Source organism: Agelaius tricolor, unplaced genomic scaffold, assembly GCF_023055355.1.
Source record: "Agelaius tricolor isolate 1412-34295 unplaced genomic scaffold, bAgeTri1.0.p SCAF_112, whole genome shotgun sequence".
Taxonomy (NCBI): Eukaryota; Metazoa; Chordata; class Aves; order Passeriformes; family Icteridae; genus Agelaius; species Agelaius tricolor.
The window spans coordinates 292,777-306,588 of record NW_027269372.1 but is presented as its reverse complement, the minus strand read 5'-3'; the positions used below and the strand labels follow the sequence as shown (position 1 = coordinate 306,588).

The 13,812-nt window shown below is 66.6% G+C and overlaps 1 protein-coding gene across 1 annotated transcript in view; it reads left to right on the top strand.

The window, feature by feature from the left end:
* Positions 1 to 207: 207 nt before the first annotated feature.
* The window catches only part of LTBP3 (latent transforming growth factor beta binding protein 3), a 20,186-nt gene continuing 6,581 nt past the window's right edge, over positions 208 to 13,812 (top strand). The window contains 17 exon segments of the mRNA XM_071419633.1: positions 208 to 319; positions 321 to 595; positions 1,469 to 1,581; positions 1,583 to 1,699; positions 2,339 to 2,489; positions 2,878 to 2,937; positions 4,071 to 4,193; positions 5,046 to 5,204; positions 5,855 to 6,032; positions 7,003 to 7,082; positions 7,580 to 7,675; positions 8,279 to 8,404; positions 9,163 to 9,294; positions 9,962 to 10,090; positions 10,284 to 10,403; positions 10,837 to 10,962; positions 11,799 to 11,918. Coding sequence (XP_071275734.1) covers positions 228 to 319; positions 321 to 595; positions 1,469 to 1,581; positions 1,583 to 1,699; positions 2,339 to 2,489; positions 2,878 to 2,937; positions 4,071 to 4,193; positions 5,046 to 5,204; positions 5,855 to 6,032; positions 7,003 to 7,082; positions 7,580 to 7,675; positions 8,279 to 8,404; positions 9,163 to 9,294; positions 9,962 to 10,090; positions 10,284 to 10,403; positions 10,837 to 10,962; positions 11,799 to 11,918 — 2,197 coding nt within the window. The 5' untranslated portion in view covers positions 208 to 227.

Genomic DNA, 13,812 nt, shown 5'->3' with positions numbered 1-13,812 from the left:
GGACCTGGGGTGGTCTCGGGGGATTTGGGGGTGCTCTGGGTGACTCAGAGGATTTGGGGACGCTCCGAGGGTCCCCGGGGGAATTTGGGGACACTCCGGGGGTCTCGGGGGGCTCTCAGGGAATTTGGGGACACTCCGGGGGTCTCGGGGGGGCTCTCAGGGAATTTGGGGACACTCCGGGGGTCTCAGGTGTGTCTCCCCCCACAGTTGTGTGCCCCCTGCCCTGCATGAACGGCGGCCAGTGCAGCTCCCGCTCTCACTGCCTGTGCCCCCCCAACTTCACCGGCCGCTTCTGCCAGGTCCCCGCGGGGGGGGGCGCGAACGGGAGGGGCCGGACCCCCCCCTCCGCCCCCCCCCGCGCCCCCCGACGCCCCCCCCGAGCCCGCCCCGGGCTCCAAGGTCGCCGTTTACGCCGTCCAGGTCATCGCCGATGGCCCCGGGGGGGCGGCGGCGCCCCCCGAGCCCCCCCCGCTCGGGGGGGCAGCTCACGGTGGGGGGGGGCACGGAGGGGGGCACGGGGGGGGGCACGGGGGGGGGCACGTCAGCCACGCCACCTTCGTCGTGCCCCTGGGGCCGGGGCACCACTCGGCTGAAGGTACCGGGGGGGTTCGGGGGGCTCGGGGATTTGGGGGGCTCGGAGGGGCTGGGGGGGCTGGGGGGGTTTGGGGGTCTCGGGGGGTTTGGGGGTCTCGGGGGGCAGAGAGTTCTGGGGGTGTCCATAATGGGGGGGGGGGTCCCAGGGGGTTCTACTGGGGTTGGGGGGGGTCCCACGTGGCCGTGATGGGTTTGGGGGGGGGTCCCAGTTCTGGGTCTGGGGGCTTGGGGGGGTCCCGGAGTTTGGGGTTCGGGTGGTCCCAGGTGCTGAGGTTTGGGGTTTGGGGGGGTCCCAGGTCCCGGATTTTGGGGTTCGAGGGGGTCCCGCATTCTGTGGGTGTCGGGTTTGGGGGCTCGGGGGGATCCCGGATTTTGGGTTTTATGGAGATCCCGGATTTTGGGGCTCTGGGGCGGTCCCAGGTGCTGGTGCCGGGTTCTGGGGTTCGGGGGGGGGTCCCGGAGTCCCGGATTTTGGGGTTCGGGAGGTCCCGGATTTTGGGGCTCTGGGGGGGTCCCGGAGTGCCGGATTTCGGGGTGGTTCTCTGAGTCCCGAATTTTGGGGTTCGAGGGGGTCCCGCATTCTGTGGATGCCGGGTTTGGGGGCTCGGGAGGGTCCCGGATCCCGGATTTTGGGTTTTTGGGGGTCCCGGATTTTGGGGCTCTGGGGGGGTCCCGGATTTTGGGGCTCTGGGGGGGTCCCGGATCCTGAATTTTGGGTTTTTGGGGTTCGGGAGGTCCCGGATTTTGGGGCTCTGGGGGGGTACCGGGGTCCCGGATTTCGTGGTTCGGGGGGGGTCCCGGATTTCGTGGTTCGGGGGGGGTCCCGGATTTCGTGGTTCGTTCGGGGGGGTCCCAGGTGCCGCTGCCCCCCCAGCGCAGGTGCCCCCTCCCCTGGTGAACGTGCGGGTCCATCACCCCCCCGAGGCCTCGGTCCAGGTCCATCGCATCGAGCCGCGCCCCCCCCGAGGGCGCCCCCCGGGCCGGGGGGGGGCTCCTGGCGCACCCCGCGCAGCCCCCGGCCGGCAGCAAACCCCCCGCGCCCCCCCGGCCCCACACCCACAAACCCCTGGGCCGCTGCTTCCAGGACACCCTGCCCAAGCACTCGGTGAGAGGGGGGAAATTTGGGGGGTCCCGGGACCTTTAGGGGTTCGGGAGGGGTCGGACCCCCCGAGTTTTGGGGGGTTTTAGGGGTGTTTTGGGGGATTTAGGGGTGGGATTTGGGGTTGCTGGGGTGTTTTGGGGTGGGATTTGGGTTCCCCGGGGTGTTTTGGTGTCCTGGGGGTGTTTTAGGATGGGTTTGGTGTCCCGGGGGTGTTTTGGTGTCCTGGGGGTGTTTTGGGGTGGGATTTAGGTTCCCGGGGGTGTTTTGGGGTCTTGGAGGGTGTTTGGGGATGGATTTGGCTTCCTGGGGGTGTTTTGGGGTGGGATTTGGGGTCCCGGGGGTATTTTGGGGTTCCTGGGGGTGTTTTGGGGTGGGATTTGGGTTCCCGGGGATATTTTGGGGAGGGTTTGGGTTCTCAGGGGTATTTTGGGGAGGGATTTGGGTTCTCAGGGGTATTTTGGGATAGGATTTGGGTTCTCAGGGGTATTTTGGGATAGGATTTGGGTTCCCAGGGGTATTTTGGGATAGGATTTGGGTTCCCAGAGGTGTTTTGGGATAGGATTTGGGTTCTCAGGGGTATTTTGGGATAGGATTTGGGTTCTCAGGGGTGTTTTGGGGTGCTGACCCCCCGTGCCCCCCCAGTGTGGCAGTAACCCCCTGCCCGGGCTCACCAAGCTCGAGGATTGCTGCGGCAGCATCGGCAGCGCCTGGGGACAGAGCAAGTGCCACAAGTGCCCCCACCTGCAGCAGGGTGAGAGGAGACCCCCACCCTGTGACCCCCCCTTGGTCAGGGACACCCCCAGAACCCCCCCAGGAACCGCCCAGAACCCCAAGAATCCACCCCGAATCCCCCAGAACCCCCCAAAACTCCCTCAAAATCACCCCAGGACCCTCCAAAAATCTCCCCAGACCCCTCCAAGACCGCCCCCCAAACCCCCCCCAGAACCTCCCAAGACACCCCCAGAACCCCCCCAGGACCCCCCCCCAAAACCCACCCTGAACCCCCACGAATCCCCCAGACCCTCCCAGACCCCCCCCCCCACCCTTAAACCGGGACCCCCCCTCCCAAAGGGTCCCCTGAGACCCCCCTGGCCCCTGCTGCCCCCCCCGGTTCTGGGGGTGACCTGGGGGGGTCTCGGGGCTGTTTCAGGGTCGGGGTCCCCGAAGGCGTCGCGGGGGGAGCGCGGGGGGGGGCGACTGCCCCCAGGGCTACAAACGCCTCAACAGCTCCCACTGCCAGGGTAGGGGGCTCGGGGGGCTCGGGGGGCTCGGGGGGCTCGGGGGGGTTTTGGGGGGGCTTGGGGGGCTCTGGGGGGTGTGGGGGGGGGCTCGGGGGGGTTTTGGGGGACTCCTAAGAGGGTTCCTGGGGGTCCTGGGGGGGTTCCTGTGGGGTTGTGGGGGAATGAGGGGTGGGAGGCATGGGGGGTACAGGGGGTGTGGGGGCACACAGGTGTGAGTGTGAGTGTGCAACAGGTGTGCGAGGGGCGGGCCCATGGCCAGGTGGGGGGGGGGGGGGGGTTAAGTGTGTTCTGCCTGTGTGAGACCTGCACCCCTGTGTCACACCTGTGCCACACCTGTACCAGGTATGTGCTATCTGTGCCACACCTGTGTCACACATGTACACCTGTGCCAGGTGCGTTCTACCTGTGTGACACCTGCACGCCTGTGTCACGCCTGAGTTACACCTATGTCACACCCATACACCTGTGCCAGGTGTGCGCTACCTGTGTCACACCTGTATCACACCTGTGTCACACCTGTCACAGACATCAAGTGCTCAGGTGTGCCATACCCAGCCCAGGTGTGCCATGCCCATCTCAGGTGTGCCATACCCAGCCCAGGTGTGCCATACCTGGCTCAGGTGTGCCATACCCACCTCAGGTGTGCCATACCCAGCCCAGGTGTGCCATACCCAGCCCAGGTGTGCCATACCCACCTCAGGTGTGCCACACACATCTCAGTTGTGCCATGCCCAGCCCAGGTGTGCCATACCTGGCTCAGGTGTGCCATGCCCAGCTCAGGTGTGCCATACCCAGCCCAGGTGTGCCATACCCAGCCCAGGTGTGCCATACCTGGCTCAGGTGTGCCCACACCCATCTCAGTTGTGCCATACCCAGCCCAGGTGTGCCATGCCCATCTCAGGTGTGCCATGCCCATCTCAGGTGTGCCATACCCAGCCCAGGTGTGCCATACCCATCTCAGGTGTGCCATACCCAGCCCGGGTGTGCCATACCCAGCCCAGGTGTGCCACACACATCTCAGGTGTGCCATGCCCATCTCAGGTGTGCCATGCCCAGCCCAGGTGTGCCATGCCCAGCCCAGGTGTGCCATCCCCATGCCACACCCGGCTCAGGTGTGCCCTTACCTGTCGCAGACATTAACGAGTGTGCCCTGCCCGGCGTGTGCCAGCCCGGCGAGTGCCGCAACACCCAGGGCAGCTTCCGCTGCTCCTGCTCGGCCGGGCACGTCCTGGGGCCCTCCCGGAGCCAGTGCCTGCGTACGGGGGGTCCTGGGGGTCTGGGGGGTCTGGGGGTCCTGGGGGGGCACGGGGGTGTTGGAAATCCTGGGGGGTTTCTGGGGGTCTTGTGGGGGTTCTGGAAATCCTGGGGGTCTTGGGAGTTCTGGGAGGTTCAGGGGCCTTTGGGGGTCCTGGGGGGTTCTGGGGGTCCTGGGACCCTCGTAGAGGCAGTGCCCGCGTATGGGGATGGCTGAAGGGGGAGGGAGGGACGGGGGGGTCTCTGGGGATTTGGGGGGTCCCTGGGGAGGGGTCTCTGAGGGTTCTGTCCCCACCCCATGAGAGCAGAGTCTGGGGGGTCTCTGTGGGGTTTACGGGGTCTTGGTGAGGTCTGGGAGTTTGGGGTTCTATGGGGGGGTTCTGGGTGATTTTGGGGAGGGGTCTCTGGGGGGGTTCTGGGGTATTTTTGGGGAGGGGTCTCTGGGTATTTTGGGGAGGGGTCTCTGAGGCTCTCTCCCCCTTCCCAGCAGAGCCAGGCGAGGAACAGGGTCTGTGTTTTGGGGAGGGGTCTCTGGGGGGGTTCTGGGTGATTTTGGGGAGGGGTCTCTGGGTGTTTTGGGGAGGGGTCTCTGGGTGATTTTGGGGAGGGGTCTCTGGGGGGGTTCTGGGTTATTTTGGGGAGGGGTCTCTGGGTATTTTGGGGAGGGGTCTCTGGGTGATTTTGGGGAGGGGTCTCTGGCTGAGTGTCCCGTGTTCTCCCCAGCGGAGCCGGGCGAGGAGCGGGGTCTGTGTTTTGGGGAGGGGTCTCTGGGGGGGTTCTGGGTGATTTTGGGGAGGGGTCTCTGGGTGATTTTGGGGAGGGGTCTCTGGCTGAGTGTCCCGTGTTGCCCCCAGCGGAGCCAGGCGAGGAGCGGGGTCTGTGTTTCCGGCTGGTTTCGGGCTCCCAGCAGTGCCAGCACCCCCTGCCCACCCGCCTGACGCGCCGCACCTGCTGCTGCAGCGTGGGCAAGGCCTGGGGGGGGCGCTGCCAGCGCTGCCCCCCCGACGGCACCGGTACGGGGGGGGCTTGGGGGGGTCTGGGGGGGCTGCACCCCCCGATGGAACCGGTCTGGGGGGCTTGGGGAGGGTCTGGGGGCGGCTACACCCAGGAGATGCATTGGGGGGCTTGGGGGAGTTGAGGGGTCCTAGGGCGGTTTAGGGGGGTCCCAGCCCGGTTTTGGGGGTCCCAGCTCGGTCCGGGGGTGCCCCATGAGCCCCCCCTGTGTCCCCCCAAATCCCCTCAATGGGTCTGGGGTCTCCAGGTCCTCCCCACGCAGGGAGAGCCGCGGCCACGTTTGGGGGATTGGGGAGAGCTGGGGGGGTCCCAGGGCTGTTTGGGGGGGGTCCCAACCCGGTTCGGGGGTGCCCCCTGACCCCCCCTGTGTCCCCCCAAAACCCCTTCAATGGGTCTGGGGATGCATTCTGGGGCTGGGGGAAGTCGAGGGGCCCTAGGGTGGTTTTGGGGTGTCCCAGCTCGGTCTGGGGGTGCCCCCTGAGCCCCTCCTGTGTCCCCCCAAATCCCTCGATGGGTCTGGGGTCTCTGGGCCCTCCCCACCCAGGGGATGCATTGTGGGGCTGGGGGGAGTCGAGGGGTCCTAGGGCGGTTTGGGGGGGTCCCAGCTCGGTCTGGGGGTGCCCCCTGAGCCCCCCCCGTGCCCCCCCAGCCGCGTTCAAGGCCATCTGCCCGGCGGGGAAGGGCTACCACGTGCTGACCTCGCACCAGACGCTGACCATCCAGGGCGAGAGCGACTTCACGCTGCACATCCACCCCGACGGGACCCCCCCCGCGGCCGCCCCCGCCCGCCCCCAGCCCCGCGCCCCCCGAGGCGCCCCTGCCGCCAGGTCGGGCACAGCCCCCTACCCACCCCCGGACCCCAAAGTGTGCCCCCTGTCCCCACCCTTGGACCCCAGAATGTGCCGACTGTCCCCACCCTTGGACCCCAGAATGTGCCCACCCCCGCACCCCAAAATGTGCCCCCTGTCCCCACCCTTGGACCCCAAAATGTGCCCAACCTCAGGACCCCAAAATGTGTCCCCTGTCCCCACCCTTGGACCCCAGAATGTGCCCCCTGTCCCCACCCTTGGACCCCAAAATGTCCCCCCTGTCCCCACCCCTGCATCCCAAAATGTCCCCAACCCCGCACCCCAAAATGTTCCCCCCGTCCCCACCCCCGCGCCCCAAAATGTGCCCAACCCCGACCCCTCCTCTCCCTCACCCGGTCCTTGTCCCCTTCTTGCAATGGCCCTGTGACCCCCCCATCCCAATTTCCCCTTTGTGCTCCCCCAGCCCTGTGACCCCCTCATGTCCCCTGTCCCTCATTGCCCCCCATGTCCCTGTGCCCCCCCAGTGTCCCTATGACCCCCCCATGTCCCTGTGCCCCCCAATGTCCCTGTGCCCCCCCCATGTCCCTGTGCCCCCCCAGTGTCCCTCCCCCCCCCCAATGTCCCCAGCCCCCCCCTGACCCCCCTGTTTTGTGTGTCCCCCCCCCGCCCCACGGTGGGGGGGTCAGTTTGGGGTCTCAGCGCCCCCTCCCCCCGCAGCTGTGACCCCCCCGGCCATGGTGAGTGGGGGAGGGGACATTGGGGGGGGGACATTGGGGGGGGGACATTGGGGTGGGGACATTGAGGGGGGACAAGCATGATGGGGAGGGGGCTCAGGGGGAATGGGGGGGCTGGGGGAGGTCATGGGGGGGTAGGAGAGGGGGCACGGGGGGGACAGAGGGGATGGGAGGACAGAGGGGACAGAGGGGACAGAGGGACAGGGGGGACAGACGGACAGAGAGGGACAGAGGGACACGGTGCCCCCCCCCAGCTGCCGGCGTTCGGGAGCCCCTCGGAGGAGCAGGGCCTGGAGCAGCCCCCGGGGAGCAGCGACCCCCCCCCGGTACCCCGGTAAGGGATGGGGGACGGGGGGGACAGGGGGGGACGGGGGGGGACACATGGCGGGGAGGGGGAGGGAGTTGGGGACAGTTTGGGGACAGTTTGGGGACAGTTTGGGGACCATTTGGGGACATTTTGGGAATTATTTGGGGACATTTTGGGGACAGTTTGAGGACAGTTTGGGGAAACTTTGGGGACAGTTTGGGGACACGCACCGCTATGAAGAGGGGGACATGCCCATGGCGGCCAGAAGGGGTTGGGGACAGTTGGGGGACAGGGATGGGAGCAGAGATGGGGACAGGGACGGGGCTGGGCCGGGGGGGGGGCTGTCCCCAACCTGTCCCCATCCCATGCCCCGCTGTCCCCACGCTGTCCCCGCCCTGTCCCTGCCCTGTCCCCGCCCTGTCCCCGTCCCACTCCCCGCTGTCCCCGCCCTGTCCCCGCCCTGTCCCCGCCCTGTCCCTGCCCTGTCCCCGCGCTGTCCCCGTCCCACTCCCCGCTGTCCCCAGCGCTCCTGGCCCGCCCCACGCCGGCCCCGCTCTGGCGGCTGCCCCCGGAGCAGCTGACGCGCAGCGCTGCCGAGATCGCGCCCACCCAGGTCACCGGTGAGCGACCCCCGGGACCCCCGGGACCCTCCAGGCACCCCCGGGACCCCCCAGCACCCCCTGAAACCCTCCTAGGACCCCCCCAGGACCTCTGGAACCCCCAGCCCTCCCCCTGGGACCCCAAACACTCCCCAGGACCCTCCTGAGATCCCCCGGGAACCCTGGGACCCCCCAAGACCACCCCGAGGCTCCCCTGGGTATCCCCCCCATGTCCCTGGGACTCCCTCAAGACTCCCTGAGACCCCTGGGACCCCCCAAATCCCATTGGGACCCCTAAATCCCGTTGGGATCCCCTCCAGCACCCCCAAATCCCCTTTGGGACCCCCCAAATCCCGTTGGGACCCCCAAGATCCCATTGGGACCCCCAAGATCACATTGGGAACCTCCAAATCCCATTGAGGATCCCCAAATCCCATTGGGACCCCTCCAGCACCCCCAAATCCCATTGGGACCCCCCAAATCCCCTTTGGAACCCCCAAGATCCCATTGGGACCCCCAAATCCCATTGAGGATCCCCAAATCCCCTTTGGGACCCCCCAAATCCCCTTTGGGACCTCCTGGGACCCCTGAGGGCTCCCGGGGTGACCCCAAAATCCCCCCCAGAGACGGACGAGTGCAAACTGAACCGGAACATCTGCGGGCCCGGGGAGTGCGTGATGGGCCCGGGCGGGTACAGCTGCCTCTGCTTCCCGGGGTACCGCTGGCACCCCCAGCGCCGCTACTGCACCGGTACGGACACACGGGGACGGACACACGGACATGGGGACGGACACACGGGACGGACACACAGACACGGGATGGACACACGGACACACAGGACGGACACACGGGACGGACACACGGACACGGGGACGGACACACGGACATGGGGACATGGGACGGACACACGGACACACAGGACGGACACACGGACACACGGACACATGGACACGGACACACGGACACGGGGACAGACACACTGACACACGGACATGGGACGGACACGGGGACAGACACACGGACATGGGATGGACACGGGGACACCGGGACAGACACGAGGACGTGGGAGACACTGGGGACACAAGGGGGGTGTGGGGGACATGAGGGACACCGTGGACACCGGGACACTGGGGACATGGGGGAGGGGGGTCAGAGGGTTACACACACAGTGACACACCTGTGACACACCTGTACACACCTGTGCACACGTGTACACACCTGTAAACGCCTGTGACACACCTGTGACACACCTGTACACACCTCTACACCCGTGTACACACCTGTTTACACCTGCACACACCTGTACACACCTGCACCCACGTGTACACACCTGTGCATATCTGTACACCTCTGTACACACCTGTACATGCCTGTACCCACCTGTACACACCTGCACACACCTGCACACCCCTGTACACACCTGTGCACACCTGTGCACACCTGTACACACCTGTACACACCTGCACACACCTGCACACACCTGTACACACCTGTACACACCTGCGCAGACGTGAACGAGTGCGAGGCGGAGCCGTGCGGGGCCGGGCGCGGGGTGTGCATGAACACCGGGGGCTCCTACACCTGTCACTGTCACCGCGGCTTCCAGCTGCGCCTGCACAAGGGACTGCGCACCTGTGCAGGTACCGGGGGACAAGGGGACATGGGGGGGACACAGGGGACATGGGGAGGGCGTGGGGACGAGGGACACGGGCCGGGGGGGGGGGACACAGAATGGGGACAGGGGACACGGCTGGGGACGGGGCTGGGGACAGTGCCCAGGATGGTGGACAGGGGACACGCTTGGGGACAGGGTTGGGGAGAGGGGACAGGGCTGGGGACGTGAGATGGGTTTGGAGATGCAGGACAGGCTTGGGGACAAGGGACAGGCTTGGGGATGGGGCTGGGGACAGGGGATGGGGTTGGGGACATGGGACGGGGTTGGGGATGGGGTTGGGGACATGGGACGGGGTTGGGGACAAGGGACAAGGTTGGGGATGGGGTTGGGGACAGGGGAAAGGGCTGGGGACAGGGCTGGGGACATGGGACGGGGTTGGGGACGGAGTTGGGGACATGGCTGGGGGCATGGTTTGGGTTTGGGGACAATGCCCGGGGTTGGGGACAGGGGAAAGGGTTGGGGACATGGCTGGGGGAATGGTTTGGGTATGGGGGCACTGCCTGGGGCTGGGGACGGGGTTGGGGACATGGGATGGGTTTGGTGATGCAGGACAGGGTTGGGGACACTGCCCGGGGTTGGGGACAGGGGACAGGGTTGGGGACAGGGCCGGTGACCCCCGCGTGTCCCCGCAGACATCGACGAGTGCGCCAAGGGTGACGTGTGCGGGGACGGTGGCACCTGCTCCAACGTGCCCGGCCACTACAAGTGCGAGTGTCACCCGGGCTACCGGCGCAAGGGCTCCCGGCCACCGCTCTGCGAAGGTGACACCGGGGCGGGGGACACCAGGGCGGGGACACCGGGGCGGGGACAGGGATGGGGACACGGGGACAGGGACACGAAGCCATCGGAGATGGGGACAGGACACCTTGGAGGGGCCAGCGGGTGCTGTGGGGTGTCCCCCTGATGTCCCCAATGTCCCCGATGTCCCCGATGTCCCCGTGCCGCCCTCCCCAGACATCAACGAGTGCCTGGACGTGGGGACGTGCCCCGACTCCAAGTGTGAGAATCAGCCCGGGGGCTTCGTGTGCACCCCCTGCCCCCCCGGCTACCGCGGCCTCAACGGCGCCTGCATCGGTCAGCACCCCAAAAACCCCCCCGGGACACCCCAAAATCCCCCAGGACACCCCCAAAACCCCCCAAAACCCCCGGGACATCCCCCCAAAACCCCCCAAAACTCCCCCGAGATCCCCCAGAACTCCTGGGACCACTCAATTCCTCCCCCCAGGACCCTTCCAAAACACCTGGGACACCCCAAAAGCCCCCTGGGAACCCCCCCAGACTCCTCTGGGACGCCCCAAAATCCCCGGGATCCCCCCCAAACTCCTCTGGGATATCCCAAAACCCCCCTGGAATACCCCAAACCCCTGGGACCCCCCCAAACCCCCCCTGGAACCCCCCCAAAACTCCCACCCAGGGCCCCCCCCCCCCACTCCAAACCCCCCCTTGGGACCCCCCCCCCTTGGGCCCCCCCCCCCCCAGGGCTGGGGGCTCACTGGGGGTCCCCCAGATGTGAACGAGTGCGAGGCCGGGGGGGCTCTGTCCCGGGGGGGGCTGCGTGAACACCCCCGGATCCTACAAGTGCCAGTGCCCCCCCGGGCTGCAGCCGGCGCGGGGACCCCCCCCCGCTGCCAAGGTACCCCAAAAACGGGGGGGAGATTGGGGGGGGCACAGGGGGTGTGGGGTCTGTGGGGTCCGGGGGGGCTCTAGGGGTGTTATTGGGGGTCTGGGGAGAGAATTTGGGGGGGGGTTATGGGGGTTTGGGGGGGCTCTGGGGGGGTTTTAGGGGTCTGGGGGGTCAGTGGAGTCTGGGGGGTTATTGGGGTTTGGGGGCTGAATCTGGGAATCTGGGGGGGTTATTGGGGTTTGGGGGGGGGGCTCTGGGGGTCTCAGGGGGGCTGGGGGTCAGTGGAGTCTGGGGGTGGATCTGGGGGTCTCAGGGGGTTGGGGGTCGGTGGGGTCTGGGGTGTTTTGGGAGGGTATTGGGGGTCTGGGGGGCTCTGGGGGGTTTTATGGGTTGGGGGTCGGTGGGGGTCTGGGGGGTTCTGGGGGTTTCTGGGTCTGGGGGGCTCTGGGGGGGTTATTGGGGTCTGGGGGTGGATCTGGGGGGGTTATTGCGGCTTTGGGGGGCTCTGGGGAGGTTGTGGAGTTTGGGGTGGCTCTGGGGGTTTCTGGCTCTGGGGGGGGGGAGCTCAGAGGGTTGGGGCTCAGTGGGGTCTGGGGGCCTCTGGGGGGTTTGCAGGTCTGGGGGGCTCTGGGGGGGGTTTAGGGCTTGGGGCTCAGTGGGGTCTGGGGGCTCTGGGGGTTTATCGGGATTTGGGGGGGCTCTGAAGGTTTCCAGGTCTGGGGGGGGTTATGGAGTTTGGGGGGGGGCTCTGGGCGGGTTTTCTGGGTCTGGGGATGGATCTGGTGGGGGGTTATGGGGGTTTGGGGGTGTCCCACACACGGGGGTCTCCTCGTGTCCCCCCCCAGACATCGACGAGTGCGAGTTCGCGGCCGCCTGCGTTGGGGGCGACTGCGTGAACACGGCGGGGTCCTACCGGTGCCTGTGCCCGCCCGGGTACGCGCTGCAGCACGGCCGCCGCTGCCAGGGTGAGACCCCCCGCCCCAAATAAACCCCAAAAAACCCACCCCAAAACAGCCCGAAACCCCCGAGAGACCCCCGCCCCAAATAAACCCCAAAAACCCCCAAAAACCCACCCCCAAAACAGCCCCCGCCCCGGGGTATGCGCTGCAGCACAGCCGCCGCTGCCAGGGTGAGACCCCCGCCCCAAATAAACCCCAAAAACCCCTAAAAACCCACCCCAAAACAGCCCGAGACCCCCGAGGGACCCCCGCCCCAAATAAACCCCAAAACCCCCCTAAAAAACCCACCCCAAAACAGCCCCCGCCCCGGGGTACGCGCTGCAGCACGGCCGCCGCTGCCAGGGTGAGACCCCCCGCCCCAAATAAACCCCAAAATTCCCCAAAAACCCACCCCAAAACAGCCCGAGACCCCCGAGAGACCCCTGCCCCAAATAAACCCCAAAAACTCCAAAAACCCACCCCCAAAACAGCCCCCGCCCCGGTACGCGCTGCAGCAGCACGGCCGCCGCTGCCAGGGTGAGACCCCCGCCCCAAATAAACCCCAAAAACCCCTAAAAACCCACCCTAAAACAGCCCAAGAGCCCCGAGAGACCCCCGCCCCAAATAAACCCAAAAACTCCCAAAAACCCACCCCAAAACAGCCCCCGCCCCGGGGTATGCGCTGCAGCACAGCCCGCCGCTGCCAGGGTGAGACCCCCGCCCCAAATAAACCCCAAAACCCCCCCAAAACCCACCCCAAAACAGCCCCCGCCCCGGGTATGCGCTGCAGCACGGCCCGCCGCTGCCAGGGTGAGACCCCCGCCCCAAATAAACCCCAAAACCCCCCCAAAACCCACCCCAAAACAGCCCCCACCCCGGGTACGCGCTGCAGCACGGCCGCCGCTGCCAGGGTGAGACCCCTGCCCCAAATAAACCCCAAAAACTCCAAAAACCCACCCCAAAACACCCCCCGCCCTGGGTATGCACTGGTGCACGGCGCCGCTGCCAGGGTGAGACCCCCGCCCCAAATAAACCCCAAAAACCCCTAAAAACCCACCCTAAAAACAGCCCAAGAGCCCCGAGAGACCCCCGCCCCAAATAAACCCAAAAACTCCCAAAAACTCACCCCAAAACAGCCCCCGCTCCGGGTACACGCTGCAGCACGGCCGCTGCTGCCAGGGTGAGACCCCCGCCCCAAATAAACCCCAAAACCCCCTAAAAACCCACCCCAAAACACCCCCCGCCCCGGGTACGCGCTGCAGCACGGCCGCCGCTGCCAGGGTGAGACCCCTGCCCCCAAATAAACCCCCAAAAACTCCCAAAAACCCACCCCTAAAACAGCCCGAGACCCCCAGGAAACCCCCGCCCCAAATAAACCCCAAAATCCCCCAAAACCCACCCCTAAAACAGCCCGAGACCCCCGAGAGACCCCTGCCCCAAATAAACCCAAAAACTCCCAAAAACCAACCCCAAAACAGCCCGAGAACCCCGAGAGACCCCCGCCCCAAATAAACCCAAAAACTCCCAAAAACCCACCCCTAAAACAGCCCCACCCCGGGTACGCGCTGCAGCACACGGCCGCCGCTGCCAGGGTGAGACCCCCGCCCCAAATAAACCCCAAAATGCCCCAAAACCCACATCTAAAACAGCCCCCCCCGGGGTATGCAGTGCCAGGGGACCCTCCCCAAAACAAACCCCCCCAAAACAGCCCCAAAAAAGCCCCAAAAAAGCCTCCACACCTCACAACCCTCCCCCAGGTATGCACCAGCGCTGCAGACGTCCCCACCCCCAAAAAAACCCCAAATAAACCCCAAAACGCCCCCAAAACAGCCCCCACCCGGGGTACACACACTGCCAGGGGACCCTCCCCAAAACAAACCCCCCGAAACAACCCAAAAAAACCGCAAAAAAGCCCCAAACA